Source organism: Hyperoodon ampullatus, assembly GCF_949752795.1.
Source record: "Hyperoodon ampullatus genome assembly, chromosome: 13".
NCBI lineage: Eukaryota > Metazoa > Chordata > Mammalia > Artiodactyla > Ziphiidae > Hyperoodon > Hyperoodon ampullatus.
In genome coordinates this window covers 16,317,285-16,339,416 of record NC_136926.1, presented here as the reverse complement: position 1 = coordinate 16,339,416, position 22,132 = coordinate 16,317,285, and the positions used below count along the sequence as shown (strand labels likewise).

The 22,132-nt window shown below is 39.0% G+C and overlaps 1 protein-coding gene across 1 annotated transcript in view; it reads right to left on the bottom strand.

Moving 5' to 3' along the window:
• The window catches only part of HECTD4 (HECT domain E3 ubiquitin protein ligase 4), a gene marked incomplete at both ends in the record, with an annotated part of 188,671 nt that overhangs the window by 80,179 nt on the left and 86,360 nt on the right, over positions 1-22,132 (bottom strand). Inside the window, 18 exons of the mRNA XM_079717670.1 lie at positions 244-419; positions 804-892; positions 1,374-1,478; positions 1,672-1,864; positions 2,869-3,102; positions 3,687-3,850; positions 4,921-5,025; positions 6,373-6,492; positions 8,837-9,035; positions 10,625-10,725; positions 11,184-11,337; positions 12,900-13,024; positions 15,017-15,145; positions 15,810-15,930; positions 16,519-16,624; positions 17,528-17,598; positions 18,421-18,566; positions 18,968-19,200. Coding sequence (XP_079573796.1) covers positions 244-419; positions 804-892; positions 1,374-1,478; positions 1,672-1,864; positions 2,869-3,102; positions 3,687-3,850; positions 4,921-5,025; positions 6,373-6,492; positions 8,837-9,035; positions 10,625-10,725; positions 11,184-11,337; positions 12,900-13,024; positions 15,017-15,145; positions 15,810-15,930; positions 16,519-16,624; positions 17,528-17,598; positions 18,421-18,566; positions 18,968-19,200 — 2,571 coding nt within the window. The remainder of the gene's footprint in view (positions 1-243; positions 420-803; positions 893-1,373; positions 1,479-1,671; positions 1,865-2,868; positions 3,103-3,686; positions 3,851-4,920; positions 5,026-6,372; positions 6,493-8,836; positions 9,036-10,624; positions 10,726-11,183; positions 11,338-12,899; positions 13,025-15,016; positions 15,146-15,809; positions 15,931-16,518; positions 16,625-17,527; positions 17,599-18,420; positions 18,567-18,967; positions 19,201-22,132) is intronic.

The window sequence follows — 22,132 nt, the reverse complement described above, 5'->3', positions numbered from 1 at the left end:
GATGACTAGGCACCCCTGATGCTCAGATGACTCACAAAACACCACATGAATTCAATGAAAAGTACTTCTTGGCTGGAAAAAGTAAAAGGCAAAACAGAAAAGTTGAAATTTCCTTTTTTTCCTTTCTACGAGTACACAAGAGTGATTTTCTTTTCTTTTTCTTTTTTTTTTTTAAAGCAGCTGATGTATGTTTTATGAACAGACTAGCGCAGACAGCCTTGCAGGGCTGGCTGTCAGCAGTACCCGGTGTTTCTGCAGGGGTCCCTGAGATGCTTCTTGTGAGGCCGGACTGGGCCGCAATGGTGACGTGCAGCAACAGCTCAGCTCGGTTCATTAGACTCTTCACTAACGTCTTCGTTTTAGCCAGTGGGTGCGAGGGTTTCTGAATAAGAGAATTCACTTCTTGTAGGAACTTCTCCCTATAAAGAAAGACTGATGTGCATTTAGTTGTCCTCTGGTTTACCAAAACTAAAGTGTTTCATTACAAAGGGTATGAGAAGACAGAGGGGAACCTAAGCAAAAGTAACCTGATAGATATTGCTCGCCTTCCCCCTTCCCCATCCGAGGAGAGCAGTGCTATAAACTGGCCAGTTTTAGTTCCTTTTGCCCAGTTTAAAGTGCCTATATGCTAACTTCTGAAGGCTAAAATCAAAATTTCCAAATACCAAATAAGTTCCAACTCTAAAATATTTAGTTGAATGCACAATATTTTTAAAAATATCTGTTAAGAGATGAGATCTTTGCATTTTGTTTTGAGCATCAAGGTGATAAATTAGCTTTACACAGTTACTAACATCACTAACCTCAGAGATAGGACCATGTTTTCAAGATCATTTCCATCAAAGGAGACTTCCTTCATTGAACACAAAAGTTCTAGTTCTTTCATTTTGTTCTAAAGAAGGAAAAATCAAGAAAAGATGGTATACAGAATCTGCAAAAACCGAGTTTTACTGTACGTGTTAAAAGGAACAGAAAATTTCAGGGAAAAAACCCACCTTTGGTCCATATTTCTACACCAGAAGCACATTTGTAAGTTACTATTTGATATTTTAATGATTAAAAATGGCAATGACTACTTTCTGGGGATTTCTTCAGTGCTTATAACTCTTTTATTTTTTTTTTAAAGGCTTGAAAGCAGAATTTGATAATGATGATAACTGCTTTATAAAACTATTAATCAATTAAATAACAAGTAACTTATTCTTTGTATCACTGACATGCTAATCTAATCAACCTTATTTAACCCTTTTTAAACAATGGGTATGTTTCGAGGTATGCAACATTTTAAAAATGATGTTATCTCTACGCACACAGTATATACCATTGTACTACAAATAGCAATGCCCCAGTGATGAGTCATACAGCTTGCTCACCTCGTTAAAATGGTAATCATAGAAGAAAGGCATGTTGTTCTCCAGTTTCCCCTGTGTGGCATCATCAACCTCACTTTGCCATTTCTGTTCCAATTCTGCAACACTCTGACACATTAAAATATAAAACAACGTGAAACCAGATGCAAAATAAAAACAAATGCAATCTGTAAATTCAGAAATTTTAGTCGCAATAATCTTTTTAAAATTCAGATCACTTTTTAAACTTCATTAAATTTCTAGGAAGGAAGTCACTTCCCACAGTTATAAGAGACATCTAAATATTTTAACTTTCACTTACCTGCAGCTGTCTCTCCATGGCATTGAGTTTCTTAAATGTCTCTCCCATGATTTTACACAATAAATCATATTCCTCAGCATGTTCTTCTTGATACTGGAAATTTATTAGGGACTGCAGTGCATCAACCAAGTTCAAGTGCTTAATGACACATGATACCACCATTTCCTCCATCACGTCTGGCTGGATTACTTCTCTGCGATCACAAGGGAAACTAGTCAGCTATATGACTAGAATTGGTAAGCTCTCAACTTACCAATACTGTATTTTATACATGGAAGAATGTACACTTTGATTTAAGTGTGTTAAATATTCACCACACTTTCTTTATTACAAGTTGGCAATAATTTGATATATTTAACTGATAAAACTGACATTGGCCGATGAAGCTGAAGATCAAAATTAAACAGACTTCATTTTCTATGATTTGTATATTTTGAGCTGGCGTTATATTAGAGCTGGAATAGGTCTGAGGTTAACAAAAGATCTTTGGCACGATTTATCTGCCAATTAATTTTATGCAGAATTATGGCTGGTAGTATTTTGGGCGTATGGATGTTGGGTTGAAAACAATGGTGCTTTTGTATTTTTTCATGTTAAATTTCATCTATTCTTTAAATTCTTCTCTCTGAAATGGCCAATCTTGCCTCAGGAGGCAGAGCAGAGGCCTGCAAAACAGACTTAACTTTAAGCTAGAATACCACAAAGACATTGGTAACTGCAAGACCTCACATTCTAGATTAAAGACTACCATCTCTCCAGGCGTTGAAAATAAAGAAATGTCTCTAGACCCTATGGAAACCAAAGTTGATGACTACCTTCAAGTAGAAGGTCAAACCACCTGAGAAAAACCTAGAACCTGTCAAATGTTAGCATGCATCAGAATCATATGGAAAATCTGTGAAGACACAGATTACTACTGGGCCCCATCCTCAGAGGTTCTGATTCAGCAAGGTGTGAAATGGGGCCCAAGAACTTACAAGTTCTCAGGCGATACTAACATTGCTGACTGACAGCCCACGCTTTGAACCCACCGACCTGGAACACCACCTGGGGGTACTCTCCAGAGCAACTGGTTAACATTCATCAAGTACATGTAAAATGAAAGGTTCATCTGCTAGACTACAAGAAGAAACACACCCCCTTTGCTTGTTTAAACATTTTTTCATTGGGAAAATAAAGTGCTGTATAGCAACATACTTTATACTTGGTCTAAATTGAGGTCTGGCACGCCCAGAAATTTCCCTGAGCTTTATCATGATTCCTGGAGGCAGCCTGATCCGGGGCAGGTCAAAGTAGTTTCCAACAGGAGGCACGAGGATGTCAGAGGGGTAAGTGAATTCTCTGTCTTCTTCAATGGTCAGAGGCAGTGGAGACGGGCTTGGAGTAAGGGCAGGGGAGATCACACCATTGGCCTCCACCTGCCACTGGCACCTGAACATAAAGAAGAAGAGATTCTTCACTTCCTCTTCTAGCTGGAAAGCTACCTGAAGTTTGCAGATATATCGATATTCAACATTTGAAGGATCACATTATGTATTAAGTATTTATTCATCAAACCTCCTCCAGAGGCTAAAGAAAAATGAGCATTATATGAAACCCCATCTTTGGGACTCTACCCCAACATTTTATTATGAAAACTTTTAAATATACAGAAAAGTTGGAAGAATTACACAGTTAACACTCATATACCCACAGCCAAGATTCTAGAAGGAACACTTTGCTATGTTTGCTTTATTGTCCATCTTCCCATCCTTTTGGGGATCCTTTAATTTAATTATACAGTATTTGGGTTGGAGAAAAGCTTACACAGTTCAAGGGTGTAATTTCAAACTTAGTAAAGTAAGGGCCACAAGGCACTTTGATGTAATTTTCATCTTATTTCTTAGACACAGTGATACCTATGGGATTGGCAGGCAGTAGGCACAATCAGCTGGGAAATGTACTAAAAGTAGTTTTCCACATAAAGTCCTTTTTCCTTTGTGAGCAAAACTAGTCCAATCTGAGCCTTTTCTTACCTTTGTAAAAGTTTGGACCGCAGCAGCTCCTGACAGGCTTCTTCTTCTTTGGTAATTTCTGGTCCGTTGTATAGGATTCTTAACATAGAACAAGCTAACACAGACAGACCTAAAGCCAGGTCTACCAGAAAAGGTAAGCCTCCCGACACATCCTCTGAAGACTCCTACAATGCAGACAGGGCAAACCAGACTGGTCAGTTACACGGAGGAGCGCTTCACCTGCGCTGCACCACACTGCACTGTCCCCAACCACAGGGGTTCATGGAGCAGTATCAAGTATCATTGCTACGGGACACAGAGACAGCACCCAACACCATGAGTAGATAGATGGCGGCACTGGAATGACCACAGAGTGAAGTCTCAACACAGTTCTGGAGAGAGAAGAGTCAGTAAGACTCCATATTAGAAACAGCATAAATCACATGCAAGATTTTTTGGATAGCTTCCTCTCTGCTGTACCTATCCAGGTATAAATCACTATTTCATTTTTTCACCTCCATTCTGTGCTTGAACGAAGATGCTGTCAATGATTACACTGAATTCGTTCAATAAATATTTATTGAGTGCCTACTGTGTACCAGCCATTGTTCTAGGTGCCTGAGATAAAGCAGAGAACAAAACGAAGATGCCTGCCCTCATGGAGCTTACATTCTAGCAGATAATCCCACTCCAGAGAGCCCTGGCTTGGTTAAACTTAAGCAACCGCCAAGTCTGAAATACGTTTTAATTTCTTTAAATAGATTTAATTTATTTAAATAGATTCCTGGGAGGAAAGTAACTGGTACTGTTAAAAGGAGTAGATTAAACCTATATACAGAGTGTAACATGAGTAACTAAGCAGAGACAGATCTAGACTAGCAAGAAGAGCCTTTGGGAATAGAATAAAAATAATCCAATTCTACTACTCTTAAAACCCAGAATCCAAGGGCTCACTTCTACCAGGTGTTCGAGTCTTCCTCACCTTCTGGAAAGATACTGGAGGCAGACCACCTCTCCAGGAAGACGGAGCCCCTAGCAAGGGATTCTTTCTGTGGTGCTGTATTGATTTTAGGTCCCAGCTAGTTTTATTCCATAAAACTACTACTTCTATTAGTGGTCTACTACTGCCAAATGGAAGAGATGGATGAAACAGCAGCTCATATTTTGCCTTGTTTCCAAGGCAAATATGATGTATGTAACCAAGGCACACAGGAAAAAGTACACTATGCCCACAGCAGTGGTTAGATTCAAGTACCTGAGCGCGAACTGTGCAAGCAAAGCCCCACATAGCTTTATCGGGAGTGTTGTGTTCACGGCCACTTCTCATTTCAAAGGAGAAGGTGACTGTATCTCCTTCCACCTTAAAATTTAAGGGGGGAAAATGCACTTTAAAAACAAGACACAAGTTTCAAGAGAGCAATGAATTTCAGAGATTTACTTTCAGAAGGACCACAGCAACATTTCACTTCTTTTCTCATTCGCTTTTTTTTTTTTTTTTGCGGTACGCGGGCCTCTCACTGCCACGGCCTCTCTCATTGTGGAGCACAGGCTCCGCACGCGCAGGCTCAGCGGCCATGGCTCATGGGCCCAGCCCCTCCACGGCATGTGGGATCCTCCCGGACCGGGGCACGAACCCGTGTCCCCTGCATCGGCAGGTGGACTCTCAACCACTGTGCCACCAGGGAAGCCCTCTCACTCGCTTTTTGATTCAAATTCCATCCCCTCTCATCTAGACACCAACCTTTCAGCTGTCTCTCCTGACCAGGTAGTTTTGGGAATGAGGCATCTGTGAAATGGCCACGATTGCCCAATAGCAGGATCAGAGTAAAGATCAAATCTTGAACATAATTTCAATAAATTCCTCAGATTTCTACACTTTCTGCCCTCCCCCTCCTCCATTTCACCACCTCACTTGTGCCAATAAGGTGGGCAAATAGCCATTAGCTTGAAGAACGCAGAGAGAGTGATGAAAGACCTTGCTCTGTATTGCTGAATCAATACCATGAGTAAGAAACAAAATGCAGGAAATCAGAGAACAATGAAAAGTATTGGGCTGATCCAGATTTGGATGCATCTGGACTATACCTCTGGAGGTAACTTGCTGCCTATGGCTGAATTAAAGAGGGTACATAATATCTGTGAGATAAAGGCTCTGGGAGCAGACTCTGGAGAGGTTTTCAGGTTTTAGTGGGCATTTCAGTTCATATTCATATTCTAGGTAGATATGTTATAGTTCAAGGGCCCACATTACAAAGCATGGCTCCAATCTCATCAGTCTGAGAATGGATAGTTATTTTTGCTCCAAAGGCCCCAATTCATTTGAAAACACTGATTCCACATTTTAAAACGGCAATGGCCCTATGGTTCTAGGACACCCATCGTAAGGGAGTCTAGAGAATAAGTGAGCGGGAAGAACTAGCAGTCCTTTCAATGGACAGGGAAAGAAATGCTGTGACAACCTCAGCCCATGGAGTAACCTATGGAACAGATAGATACAAGTTCTGGAGCGGATAGGGGTCTGATGCCTTACGAGTGAAAGGAGGGTCATTCTGAACAAAGTAGTGAGTTTACAGGCCTACCGAGGTAGCCCCACCTCAACAAAAGCCCCCGTGGCAAATGTCTTCTAGAAATAGAGTTAATACTTGGGCCCACAGGGAATGAAAGTTCAGTTTCTTTTCTAGGAAGCAAATGTGCCTGGATACCATACCTTCACCAAGTCTTTCGGCCAACCAGTTCCTAAGACACTACGGCTGCCATATCCCAGTGTGTTGCCTCCATACTCAGCAACCTTCCTACTGTTTGTGTTAGGCCCCGCGTATATCACCAACTTCAAAACAGAAAATATACTGTTAGACTGTAAAAGAAAAACAAAAACAACATCTACAAATAAAAAGGCTGCAAAAAAATATTTGTTTAAAAATACATTTATAACCAGGCACTGGTGTCAGCATAACTAATATTTCCTGATTTTTTTTTTTTTTAGGTATAACTGATACCTGTTTAGATGCAACCAGCCATTGGTATTTACAGGGCAGCCAGAGAGTAGTATCAAATATTACTGCAATTTAATTGGCTTGGGGAACTCGCATTAAAATAGTTATACTCAGCTATTATATGTATTTTTCTTTCTTTTTTTTTTTTTTTTTTGCAGTACGCGGGCCTCTCACTGTTGTGGCCTCTCCCGTTGCGGAGCACAGGCTCCGGATGCGCAGGCTCAGCAGCTATGGCTCACGGGCCCAGCCGCTCCGCGGCATATGGGATCCTCCCGGAGCGGGGCACGAACCCGTATCCCCTGCATCGGCAGGCGGACTCTCAACCACTGCGCCACCAGGGAGGCCCTATATGTATTTTTAAAAGTAGCTATTTTAATCCTAAGTAATGACATATAGCCCATTAATAACAGGTATAGTTTGCCCCCTTAAATCCTCCCCAAAATTAATAAAGTGAACAAATACAGATGGCAAGATGGTTATATCTAACATAAAAAATGAAAGTAAAAAGAAAAAATTCAATGAATAAGGATTTTTAAAAATGCAACAAATTGAAAATAAGCCATATATTCTTAGAATGTTGCTTAATGGTATAAAAAGAAATGACACAAATTTGGGCCAGAAAGGGGGCTGCTTCTTCTTGGGTCAGTTTTCATGTATCAATATTTTTCTTCAATAAAAGCTATTCATTTATATACAATTAACCAACTCTCTAATATGGAGGAAAAAACATTTAGACATCATTTGGCACTCAAATACTTTCATAGGAAGAATAAGGCTCTGGCTTCTGTAAATACCAGATTCTATCTTGTAATGCACACTCTGACCACCTCTGAGCTCAGTTTGGATCTAAAAGCTGCACTTTTAGCCAATGCTTAATCATTTTGTGATTTCTTACCCTTCTGAACCTTTGGGGGACACCAGCCAGGGACCACTGGAAAAGTAAGAGTTACTTTTATCCATGTAGTAAGCCTCCACATTTAACACTAATGTCTACTGCAGGTGGAGGTTAGCTTACATCAGAAGATGCAAGTTACTGTTTTTTAAAGGAGAAACAAAATGACACCCTCTAAAATGGCAACCTCCTCCATTTCCATTTTAAACAGTCATATTATTTGAATGTAGGAAATGGGGGTAGCTACTGCCAGGAGCTGTGAAGTGGGATAGACTGAAGCCAGGAGATATATTTTTTGAAAGGCCCACTAAAGAATTTTCTAAATTCTCTTGCTTCCAGCTAAGGTGAGAGTTTGAGGGGCAAGTCTTAAACCCCTCCAGACATCTGGGAATCTTCAGTACCCTAAAAGATAAGGGGAAAGAGGATTCTATAACTTGCCCAATAATGTGTTTCACCATCTCAGTATATACAGTTAAGAAGTTCCCTATTTTTACCCTAAAACTCTCCCTTGGTGGGATTTAAGACCATTTGCCCTTACAGTTCAGAGAGAAAGACAAGATAGCTAACAATCTACAAAAAAAAAAATCCTGTGTACATAAAACACTATCAGACAATCCTTCAGTTGTTCTTATACGTTACACATCACAATTTCATTAGCCTTTCCTCGTAAGTTCAACACGATGGTTTACAATGCAACAATTAGAGACAGAAGAAAATACTTCAACCCCTAAAATGCTTCCTTTTACTTATAATCGTTCAGCCACTAGGTTGGAAACTATACTTCCTCAAAATCTATGTGGGCCCTGAGGTAATGGCAAAGAAGAACAAATAATTTAAATAAATATAAACCAGATCCTAGGCACATCCGAGACCCTTCTAAAAAGCCACCTTCTCCCAAAAGATACATGAGAAGCCCCAAGAATTGGGCAGTAAGACCTTTTTAGATGAATGGACACCCACATCTACAGAAATTCCAAGCACAGAGGGAAGACAAGAGTGAAACAGCATGGAAAAGAAAATTTCCTTTGACTTGGATCTACATCTTTGAAAGCTTACAAAAGTCCACTTTCAACACGTCATTAAAACACTGTTCTTAGACTGCAGAGGTGCTGGCTCTGACTCCCCCAGTCACTACCCCTCAAGGCATTATCTTAGGAAGCTCTCCTAAGAGATATCTGCAGACAGAAATAAGTCAAGAATGGTGACCAGCAGCAAAGAAAAATAGGAAGCATCTAAGAAATCAGCTTATTAGAGGTGAAACCACTACTAAATCAGTTCTTGCTTACCTTGTCATAGTCATATTGTGAAGAGCATCTGCTATCAAATCTAAGGTATAGGCAGCGAGCTCCGGGGATATGGACAGTTTCTTTAAATTTATAGTTGTCTCTGACAGGATGGACTGTTTCCACAGTCTTCCCAGCAGCCCATGGAGCAGGAATCTTTAAACCAGTGAGAAACCCTGGCTCTTCCTTCTCTTCCAGCATTCTAAAACCAGACAAAGAGAAAGTGATTGAGCTTAACAGCAAGGAAAGGAAAAATGTATACACAATAAAATACAAAAGGTTAAGAAATTTTGCTTTAATTTTCCACAACATACAGTATGACAACACTGTAACCAGAAACATTTTTAACATTCCTATATCTAAGGTTCTTTTTTCTTTGTTAGACAACATATTTGCATTTTCCCCCATTTTTTCAAGGGGGAATCCCAATTCATATCCAGGAGAAGATCTTGCCAACTCTCATTTAAAATTCCTCGGGGCGGGGGGCTGGGGGGGAAAGATACTGTAAAGGACCTTTAAGATTGGCCACTTTCCAAATCCCACAGGAAGTGTCCTGTAAAGTTTCCTTTTGTTTATATCTAAATGTCAATTGTTGAAAAACCCATGAGTCTGCATGACTACTTTTACTATAATTTTTCCTAAAGTGCCTTCAAAGGTCCTCTTCTCTACTGTATTTGAACTCTCAAGGACTTCACAGCCCAAGGCTGTGGAATACAAACTCCTGTATCCTAAACTTAGCTCTTGTGGAATTCTCTTACTCCCTTTCAGCTCTGCGCTATCCAATGTGGGGGCTACTTTGTCAAATGTGGCCATTTAAGTTGAATCTAAATGAAACACAGTGTAAAATTCAGTTTCTTGTTCACATTGGCCACACAGCAAGTGCTCAGTAACAGCATGTGGCCGTGGCCAACAGCACCGAACAACAAAGATACAAATTTTCATCACCACACAAAGCTCAACTGGACACCACGCTGCTCTAGAGAAACCCGAAGTCCTTCTTTTCTGATCAATGTTTTTAAAGACAGCTTTAGCGAGATATAATTGACATATAATAAATGGCATATATTTAAAGTGTAAAATTTGGTAAGTTTGGCCATATGTATACACCTGTGAAGTTTCCTCCATCCTCTCGGTAATCCAGATGATCACTTCTTTGTTTTATTTCACTAGAAATTACTTTGTATTTTCTAAAGTTTTATATAAATGGAATCATACAGTTTGTAATTCTTAGGTGGCTCTGGCTTCTTTCACTCAGCATAAGTATTCTAAGACTCATCTGTGTTGTTGAAAGTGTCAGGAGTTCATTCCTTTCTATTGCTGAGTAGGATTCCATTATATGGATACACCACAGTGTGTTACCCCTTTACTTGTTGATGGACATTTGAGTTGTTTCTTGTTTTGGCCTATTCTAACTAAAGCTGTTAATGAACCTTCACAAAGAATCTGTGCTTTCTTTTCTTTTGTGTACATACCTAGAAGTGGAATAGCTGGGTCACATGATAGATGTATGTTTACTTTTTAAAAAACTGTCAAACTGTTTGCCAAAGTCAAACATCTCCATTATTTGTATATGAGAACTTTTCAATTTTGAACTAATCTCTTGATCTGTGGGGAAATTTGTTCTAACCTGTTCCTATAACCTCCAAAGCAATTCTATAATTATCTGTAAAATTTTGCCCCTGAAGTCTCCTTCTTTTCCCAGTTAGAAAAATCATTGTTGTAAAAGGAGTACTAGGCTTTCACCAGAAGAAAACGTGGCAGAGGTTCCTGCAAGGAAGCAGCATCCCTTACCTCTCATCAGGGAACAGCCTGCCCTTCTGGTCTGATGCACCACATGGGGAACAGCCCACCTCAGCAAAAACCGGACACTGGGTTTTGAGCAGCAAAGCCGTCTGAAACACAAAATCATCATGTCCTATAGTGCTTACTTGTCAGTTATTGGGATGGTACTACAGCCAAACTTAGAATTCTCACTTAAATCATCTTTTTACAATCCTAGCCTGCTCTCTTTCACTAAGAAATGCTTTGCTACTTAGACCACTTAATATTGTTTGATTTAACACTGGAATGGAATATATCATTTATATTAGTTACCAATATCCAGCAAGGGCTCAGGAGACTAAATATAATGATAGGATCTCAGTTGCATCGTAGACAGCATTTTTACAGCTGACCGGCAATTAACATTTGTTAAAAGATTGCAGTAAGTAATTCAGTCAAACAAATTAAATGTTCTCCTTTAATATTTCAGCTCATTTTTATGACACAATGTTTTTCTTCATTCCACCTTTATTTCGCTTTATTTCCTGCTCCTGAAGAGCAGTTCACTTTGGCACACCTAGGATCATACCTGACTGGTATAAAGTACCAGCTGCACTAGCTGAGGCATCAGGGCATCGGCCATGGTCAGAGTCTGTAAATTTGGATGCATCAGGGAGGTCAGTAACACAGGAAGAAGGTGACCAAGCATAGTAGCCTTAGTAACTTGTTCCAAGCCTTTTAACCTACGAAAGTTCAAGAAAACACACAGCTTAAGCAGTTCCCAAGCATGCAAAGAAGCTATTATCATTCTTATCTGAGAAATTCTCTTAAATTGCACCTCCTTAAACTAGCTAAGCACTTACTATTACAGCAATTCAGTCTACAAATTTCCCACCTACCATGAGGGAGAGGGAGAGAACAGAAATCTAGTAATAGATTTCACCTCCGACCTGTGATTTTGCCCCCCAAAAAGTTTACATGGTGCATTTCACAGCACCTTCGAAGCACTTTATAAATGGGTTCTAAAATGCAAACAGCTACTCTAGTTACCACCTGCCAAGTCTCCTTGCCTCTGGGGCTGCAGGTCACAGTGCTGCACTGAGTCCCTGATAAGGAGCCAGTGAATGGCTACAACACTGACTCAGCTGCCCAGAGCAGCGATACCCATTTCTGGCCTAGAGAAACTGGTTCATGTGGGGGACAGAGGCAGGCAGATTTTTAATCTGCCTTTAAAATCACATTCTTTTTACCCCCCTGGTTTTACTGATATATAACTGACATCACTGTATAAATTTAAGATGTACAATTAATGATTTGATATATGTGTATATTATGAAATGATCACCTAAAATCACACTTTTAATATCCCAATCTTCTGCTAGAAGAATTAAGGTATATGACTCACCCGAAGAAACATGTGCGTTATGTAAATTCTCTAAAACTGCTTAGGGTACTGGGGCTGGAACCGGAAACAACCCCCACGTCTCCCCGGCTCTCAGACTGTACTTCCTCCCCAGGGCAGATCTGCACCACGTGCCAGCAGTGAACCTTATACGTCCTAACAAGCCCCAGTGCAACACCTCTCTGGATTATATTGTTCTCAGTTCCAACCTGCCCACCTACTCTCTGGGAGTAGGCGAGAAACAGGGACATGGGACAGACAGGGTTACTGGAGGAAAGACACACTGCATGATTGTTTCAGATCAGCATCTCAACACTGAAATCATCAATGAACATAGGATGTAACTCATCTTTGACAACAAACCACAGCAGAAATTTTAATGGGGAGTATGGAGAAAGAGCTTTAGTACTATGAAAGAGAAGTTTACCCTCTACATAGATTACTCCTGTATCTGGAGAAATAAAGTTACAGTAAAATCTTGAGATATCATGTCAGTGTCATCTTTGGCATAGCAGTTAATTATCTGCATCACTAAGTCACTTCTACCTCCCTAAAGTACTTACCATAAGGGAACTAAGTGCACATAGTGCTGAGTTAGATAATTAAAGGAAAGGCCAATTTGGGAGTGTTGATGGTAGAAGACCCAAGTGACAGAGACGATGGTGTCCACCACACCTTGCTACCCTTAGATCATGGCTGTCAGCCCAGTCCCACCTAAAAGCACCATTAATTGAAAGTTCAACTGTGTTTGGCTTTGAAACACTTGACATTTCAACCTATTCTCACAAAGATCCCTCTATATTAAATGAACATTTGATGTTCTCTTCTAAAAGATTTCCCTTTCATAAGCAAATTCTTCTTCCTGAATGGCAGCAGGTCACAGTTCACAACCCATTTCCTCACCTCTGCTCCCGGTCAGCTATGTCACTATTTATGAGGGCAGTTGTGACCTGCTGTAGCATTTCCAACACTTCATCACATCCAGTCAGGATTTGGGTGGCAAGAGCCAAAATACTGACCTTTAGCTCCTAGGTAGAAAATATCATAAAATTATTTTTAAGCTTTGTGATGAATATACACTTACAATGACAACATGAAATGATGTATTTAATGATGCATTTCCAAATTAAATAATGAGGTAGCCAGAATAAGCCCAAAGCAGTAAGTTCCGCTAGGATGGCAAGTAACAATTTGAGTTGGGAGGCTAAGGTCTGGAGTGCTGACAGAAATACGCAGTATTTCACGGGGAGCACACCGAGTCCCCAGGAGAAAAGGCATTTCTCCCATCCCCTCCAGCACAAGAGAGCTCCCGGTGGCCAGCCCAGAAAATGTCCAGGTGGAAGATTGCCTTGGGTGGTATGAGGATAGCTAAAGAGAAAAACAGAACAGTAAAAGGCGCATGTATAGGCGGTGAATAAAATGAGACAAAAACACAACATTCTGAAACAGTACAAGTGACCTTTTTACTTAATGATTTAAACCATTACACTTGAAAAGAGGCAAGTTAAAAAATTCAACTAAAGTAGCAGGCAGTTACAGGCTATTAAACATTAAAAATAACTATTGGAGAGTTCATGGGAGTACAAATACTAAATAATGTGTTAAGAAACACTAGCTAAGATCATAGAAATGTTTAGTTTACAGTTATTTTCTATTAGGGGAAAAAAGATACAACCAAACTAACCCTTTAGGTGAAAGTTATATCTTTTATTTTTCCCAGAATTCCTAGACAAGCCAGCCTACTCTGCCTTTACCAAGAGTATTTCCTTCCATGGGGTAATTAAGAATTTATAACATTTAACCTTTCAAATAAAAATCATTGGTTTCCATTGTTGGAATTTTCTGGAGTCTTTTGGGGGGTATTATTTAGATATTTTTATCATTAAGAGAAAAGGAATTCTGAACTGACTAGACGAGAAAAATCATGGCTTAAGTCATACTAATCCTATCAGCCTTCACCTACTGACTACATGCCAGCAGCAGCACATCCAGCTACTGCACAGGCCTCAGCTCTAATCCTCATGGCAGCCTCACAAGGGAGATGTTATGGCCCCTTTTTACTGAGTAGGAAACTAAGGCAAGATAAGTTAATAAATAGTGTCAGCAATTTAAATGATTAATTCAGGTATTTCTGCCTGTTTAAAAATTGATTACATAATGAGATAAACCCATAAATATGAACTAGCAGATATGTAAAATCTCTTATTTATATAGTATATATGCATAAAAGAGGTAACAAAAGGGCAAACTATAGTGGCTTTTATCTTTAACTATGGCTTCCTTAGTTAATTTTTCAGTGTGTTTTAGTCAACATTTTAAGGAAGAATCAAGTTATTGATTTCTCTAATTCTCCCACAAAGATAAAATTCTGAAGAACAATGCAAACAACAGCCTCAAGCATCTGTCAAAATTATAAAAACCACAGCTATAAAAAAAAATCTGTGGATTGCTATAAATTGCCATGTGGGAACAAATTGAGTTTACACAGAAGCTAACTTAAAAATAATTACCGAAAATGGAATGAACTATAGGTTCAGAAATTATTCAACATAAGGATTGTGAGAAAATTATCACCTTTTTAAATTATTTGAATCAAGAGAGCATAATAAACCAGCCAAAATGTCAAAACTGTTTAAAATGTTATGCTCCCTGATTTATTTATCTATATCTATATACATATACATACAGATATATATATATATTTATATATAAAACTTTCAGGTGCATATGAGATCACTTGTAAGTGCTGTATTTTATAGTTCTTAAAAAGAGATGAAAATAAACAAGGCACAAAAAGACTGACAGGAGCACGTGGATAGCACATTATGAGAGTGTCACAAATATGGTAACCACTGTGCAATGACATAAAAATCTATGAAATGAGCGATCTAATACTACCTCGCACAAAAATATAAGCCACATGGTGAAATCTGACGTCATAATACACAGAAATTTAGCCATTTAAGCTGTGCTTTACACACTGGGTAGAAAGCATCATTAGAATAAAGCTTGGTGTTTACCTGTACCTTCAATGTCTCTCCCTGCAAGGAGTTGTCACTGTCATCATTCTCATCAGGTTTAATCAAAACAGTGTTACTGAGAAGGTGGTTCTGAACTGCCATCAGATAGCGCAGGCAGGAGGATGCAGCCTTTAATACAAATAAGGGCATTTAAATGACCTAAACCCTACTGAAAGAAGGGCTCATGTAATCCTCATGTTTTTTAAAGATTTCGACAAGGGAAGCAAAAGAGAAAGTACAGAAAACAGACCAAGTTAGTTTCTCAGGTGACTTATTTCCACATGGCTTTTGATAATAATTTGACACATTTACCATAACTTTCTGCCTTATGCTACATATTTCTCACTAATCACTCCAATACTTGAATTTTTGCCTCCACTCTTCCCCTCACATGCATCTCCATGAGAGAAGACTCTACCCAAACCCTTAAAAGAATCTTTTATTTCTTATCAGTCTCTGTAAAACACTGATGGTTTAGAAAACAATGCTACATTAAAAATTAATAGCAGGGAGATCCCCAGTATTTTAAACACAATGAAAACATCCAAATTCAGTCTAACAATTTATTGCATCAAGACATTTAAGCAGGAGGAATAAAGTCTTTGGAAAAAGTACTTGAAGTGGATTTGTCTAGTTCTACATTTCTAAGACAAGCACAGTCATTCATTGACTTTCATCAATTAAGTCTGTCCTTGCAAAGTATAAGTATGTGTGTACACACACACTTCAATACAGTAAAATGAAAACAGGGAAACGATATAATTTTGCTTTCATTAAACACATTTTTACTTACAGGCACAGTTGAAAGGAGTTTTTGAAAATCATCTTTAGAGACAGTTTGGCACTTGGTGATTAAGATACAGGATTCTCGTACAACAATCTTCAGAATGTAGTGTAAAAGTTCGTCATTTAGTCTTTAAAATGCAGGAAAAATGTAACAATAAGATACTAATGGTTTAATAATAAAAGGATAAAATTTATACAATGGGTACAAGATGACAAATAGAAGATACAAAATTCACTGGTTCTCTAAGTAAACCATCTTATTCAGTAATGATTCTAACAACTAGGTATATTATCTAAATCAAATGTATGGAAACACAATGGTACTTAAGCACCTAGTTCAAGTATTTTATAACTAGCTTAAGAGATACCTTCTTCCCCTCACCAGCTCGAACCACACCTTCACCCTCTCTCACAGACCAGCAATTTGATGACACCCTCCACCAAGATTTCTTAAATAAGCTCCACCTGTTATTTCTGCTGAGTACCCTTCTTTCAGGCTCAAGTTATTTTACTCATTAAACTGAAATGTGCTATTATCATTTCTTAGGGCAACTGTGGGATTTATTATCTTTCAACTGATCCACAGTTTAGACTTAACACGCCAATTATCATATAAGATATTATAGGAGACTAAAGTTGATCAAACACATTTAACTGTAAATTAATTACTGAGAAAAACACATAGAAAAGGCTAGCAGTGAATAACATAACATCACCTGTAATGATCATCCTCCTCACTGCCAAATCGGTTGTTTTGAAGCTGTTCAGCTAAATTGGTTAGGATCACATCCCGCAGCTGGGAGAGGCCGCTATTTCTCTCTCCTAACACAGAACAAAGCTCCATAAACTACCTTGATAATTACACTTAGAAAACTGATGTTATTTAAAAAAAGTTTTTAAACGAGCAGACTGTTGACAACCTAGGGGCACCAGGCATATGTACTTACACAAACAACAGCAGCAAAAACTGTATCACAACCAGTCAGACTTTCTTTAACCAGTACATCCTGATTTAAGTGTAGTTACTGTCTTGACATTTCAGGAAGTGTGATTTCTAATTCCTCAAACTAATGTTGCTTATAAATGCAGGGTGTCTTTAACATGGTGAATTTTGTCATTGTCATCGAGTCTAACTTTAAAAGTTGGATTTTAATGTGTGGGGAAAAAACTGGCTTAGAAATCCCAAGAAATCATTATCTTTAATGTTCATTAAACATCTGCAGTGAGGTACATTATGCTACACAGTGGGGATAGAAAGAGGTTTATAAAGCTTGACAACACATAGAACATGGTTTCTGCTTTCCATCTAGTTTAAGTGTTGGCATATGTGCATTTTAAAAATAACACTGAGATCAAGCCTCGGTAAATTTAAGAAAACTGAAATCATATCAAGCATCTTTTCCAGCCACAACACTCTAAGATTAGAAATCAATTACAGGAAAAAAAACTGTAGAAAACACAAACACACGAGGCTAAACAATCTGCTATTAAATAACCAAGAGATCACTGAAGAAATCAAGGAGGAAATCAAAAAATACATAGAAACAAATGACAACAAAAACATGACAACCCAAAACTTATGCGATGCAGCAAAAGCAGTCCTAAGAGGGAAGTTTATAAAATAACGTTGACTAACAGATATGAAAAAAAAAAATTAAAATTCAGTCATTTCCTTAGGGACAAAAAAGGATGTTTTTTCAAGGGTAATTAAAGGATAATTCTCACCTTCTGTTAAGACCAGCTTAAGTAAGTTATTGATTTCAGTTTCACCTGGGTACAAGATATTTAAACCAGAGCTGAAATGACAGAAAAGTCGAAAAGCTTTTAAACACGTTCTAGAAAATCCAAACTCTAAATATTTAAATTTTTATTAAAAGATGCCAGTTTGAGTACAGTTTCACCACTAAGAAAGCAACTGAAACTAAATTCACTGTTGTGATGTAGTCCAATGACCTCCCTGAGGTCAGTATCCCTCTCCTTCTCATATTTGTGAATTACCAAAATGATAACTTATCTGAGGCTAGATGCAGAACTGGTTAAAGAGAATTGAGCTATAAAAAGTCAATGTATGGAAATCCAAAAAAGAGGGGAGATATGTATACGTATAGCTGATTCACTTTGCTGTATGGTAGAAACTAACAACATTGTAAAGCAACTATACCCCAATAAAAATTAATTAAAAAAGAAAAAGTCAATGTAGTCAAACCAGCTGTATGCAGAATGTGCCAAAAAATCATTTGAGAAGTCAGTGGCAGAGCAAAGACTAGAATCCAGGTCTACCTGCTGTCAAAGCCTGTTTCTTAACCACCTTGCCACACTTTGACCCAAATGAGAAGAACATCCAGTTGCAAACCACCAAAATATCTATTTAAAGGGATTTTTTTCTGGTCCTGTTTTAAGATCCGAAAGTGAGATGAGGAGTGTATGTACATGGACAGCTTGAGTCCTCTGGGAGTGGGGCCACAAACTTCTCTCCAGTTAAATTATCCTCTACACGTGAGGTGCTGACTGTGGGATGGGGTAAGAGACATCCAGGCAACCAGTCTGAAGGGAAAGTTACAATGAAGTGCAGGAGAAGCCCTCTGCAGAGAGCACTGAGAAAATCAGGTGCTGATTACCTGATGGCAAGGCAGACTTCCTTCTGAATTTCAGGGCAAATTTGATCTTTTGGTGCCATCAACAACTGCCAAAGAAGCAACCCCGACCGTCGAATGATGTCTCGATTCCTTTCAGTTTGTGGGCTGAAGAAAAATTTAAACACTACCTACAGAAACATAAGGGGTATATCTGAAAATGCTAATTCTACTGGGGATAAAATTATCCCTATGAAGAAAGAACACACTAGTTTTTTTTTTTCCACGCTAGTTATTCTTATGAATAAATACCCAGGTGGATTTTTAACCACAATCGCTTCTATTGTGTAATGGTATAATTATAGTAAATATTTTACATATGTTAATTGCAATGAGCTATCAATATATATAGCAATACTCCATTAACTGCAGTGCTATGAATATGATGATAATTCTAATTACAGGATTAGAATGTGGTAAGATGCAAAACAGGAATGTTATTACATTTTTCTTCTGGTAGAAATTAGCTGACTGAAGCCAAGGTTTGTGTTTCTTTTTCTCTATTTTATTTATCTCAAAACAGTGTATTTACCTGAAAGACAACAAGAATGCAGCGTATGATACAGGTGTCTCCATTAACCATGGCCTTCTCCATAATGTCACAAATACTGCTAAGATGGTGTGCTTCAATTGGATGCTGCTTGCCCAAGACACTTGTGATTGGAAGATTGGGGTTGGTAGCAAGAAGATTGAGTTGGTGTATGCACATCGCACCAACGTGGTGCAATAATTGGTTTATAACCTCATTCGTGGTTATAGCCTCTTCTAGAAGATGAAAAGGAAAGTCAGTGAGGAAAGACATCTCTGGGTGGCCACCAAGGAACATACCTCTGACTTTCAAAAGGTGCACGAACACCGGAAGAGACTATCTTGGCTCCAATCTCTCCCACTATTGCTGGAGAACCCTTTTCCCTGCCACAGAATGCTGGGGTGAAAACACTTGGGAATTTCCATTTTTTTAAAGAGCATAAGTAGCTACCACTTCTTTTTTTTGTGTGTGTGGTACGCGGGCCTCTCACTGTTGTGGCCTCTCCCGTTGTGGAGCACAGGCTCTGGACGTGCAGGCTCAGCGGCCATGGCTCACGGGCCCAGCCGCTCCGCAGCATGTGGGATCTTCCCGGACCGGGGCACGAACCCGTGTCCCCTGCATCGGCAGGCGGACTCTCAACCACTGCGCCACCAGGGAAGCCCAGCTACCACTTCTTGAGTCCTTTCTATATGCTAGACAATGGGCTGAATGCTTTACATGCTTTACCTTACAATATCATTATCAACTTAGACTATTTTAGCCCTGTTTTGTAGAGGAGTGACTCAAGAATTAGAGAGGTTCAGTAACTCACCCTAGGTCACACAGCTACTAAATGGTAGAGCTGGGATTTGAATTCAGGCCATCTCAGCTCAGATCCCATGGTGGTAACTATTCTAGAAAGATCTCTTCATCTTCTATGCCTCCTCTCTGGTAAAACCCACCACCCTCCCCAGCCGAGAAATATCTCCTCCCACGGTACCTCAAACATTTTGCACATTTTGATCTCATTTAGTCACCAGAGCCTAGACAGACATCAGTTCAACCTTGGTTAAAGAGAATTGACAAGCATCCTCTTATATAATAATAAATGCCTCATGATAGTTATAGACATTCAGGGAATGGAGGTGAAAATAATCTAAACAGGCAAAGTACAGGAAAAAAAGATTGCTTTTTTCCTTAAACCAGCTGAAATGAACTGCATAAAAGAAACAAGAAAGTAGGTAATCTTGGAGAGTCAGGCTTGGGTGGGGTAACCTTAGAGCTGCAAAAGGACTGTGGGCACCGTGAGCTATGAGGAAAGGACTCAAGGAAAACCTATTGGAAGGTAAACCTTGCCAAAACTAAACTTTTCAATTGCATATTAACCCTAAGGCCTGGCTGGGTCCTCCTCTCTTCTGTGCCTTTATGAGTCCTTGATCTTATAACAACAGAATTCAGGTTAGTATTGTTTGTCTTCACCAAACACTTTTTGAAAGGTAGCTTTGGGATCTACCCAAATAACTGAGGTCCTTAAATTTCATTCTGAGTTAGATGGGAAGGCAGTGGAGGTGTCTGAGCAGAAGAGTGACAGATCTGACTATGTAGATTGTAAAAGACTCTGGCTGCTGTGTGGAGATAAGCCTAAGCAGGGTGGAGGAGGGCAACTACAGGGGAAATAGGAAGGCCAGTGAGGGGGCTACTATGATAATCTGAGTGAAGATGATGGCCTAGACTAGAGTTGTAGCAGCAGAGATAGAGGGAAATGGGTAGACTTGGAATACATCTTGAAGATGGGAGCTGACAGGATTTGCTGATGTCCATTTGGATGTGGGGTATTAGAGAAAGAAAGTCAAAGATAACTAATTTTTTGGTCTGAGCATATGAAAGAATAGTGATCCACATACTGGAATATGGAGGACTCGGTAGGTGTAGATTTGTAGGGGGGAGATACAGGGAGTTGGTTTTTGACATGTTAAGTTGAAGATGTTAGATATCCAAGTGGAGACGAATACATAGACTGGAGTTGAGGCAAGAGGCTTGGAGATAATAATTAGGGAGTCACAATATATAAATTTCTTCTTTTTTGCTGTTTTACAAGATACAATTTACACATACCATGAAGTTCACCCATTCTAAGTGCACAAAACAATGTTTTTTAGTAAATTTATACAAATACCAAAATCAAGAGTGAAAGCAGAGAAATTATTACTGACCCTATAAAAATTAAACTAATTATAATAATAGGAGCAACTTTATGCCAACAAATAAGAAAACTTAGATAAAATGCACAAATTTCTAGAAAGACACAACTACCAAGATGAACACAAGAAGAAACAGAAAATCTAATAGATAATTCCAAAGTCTCAAAGTATCACCTCCTCCTTTAATTAATAGTAATTAATTAAAATATTAATTACTGTGGTAATTAACATGTCTCTGATGTTTTTCCTTCCAGGAGGTGGAGCTTAATTCCCCTTCCCATGAGTGTGGGCTTAATGTCTTGCTTCTAACAAATTGAATATGGAAGGGGAAGAAGCTTTCTTCACTCTGCAGTGAAGAAAGCTGGCATTTAAACCAAGTGATCAATTTTAATATCACTAGTAATAAGTCATGTTGCTATCATGTACCCTGTGATATGATGTAATGAGAAAAGCACTTCACCTCTGTGGTATTCTTCCCCCAAATCTATAACTTCAGTTTTAAAGGAGAAAACAACAGATGACCCCTAACTGAGGGAAATTCTACAAAATATCTGACTAGTGTTCCTTAAAAGTGTCTTCTTCTATTCTTCAGATAGGATAACTCTATCCATCTATATCCAAGTTTGCTGATTATTTCTCCCACCATCTCAAATCTGCTATAGAGTTACTCCAGTGATTCTTTCTCTTCAGTCATTGAACTTTTCAAATCCAGAATTTCCAACTGGTTCTTTGTCTTTTTTTTTTTTTTTTTAATAAATTCTGTGTTGAAATTCTGTTTTATCATGGTCATCATACTTTTCTTTAATCTTTTAAACATGGTTTCTTTTTTTTTTTTTTTTTTTTTTTGCGGTATGCGGGCCTCTCACTGTTGTGGCCTCTCCCGTTGCGGAGCACAGGCTCCGGACGCGCAGGCTCAGCGGCCATGGCTCACGGGCCCAGCCGCTCCGCGGCATGTGGGATCTTCCCGGACCGGGGCACGAACCCGTGT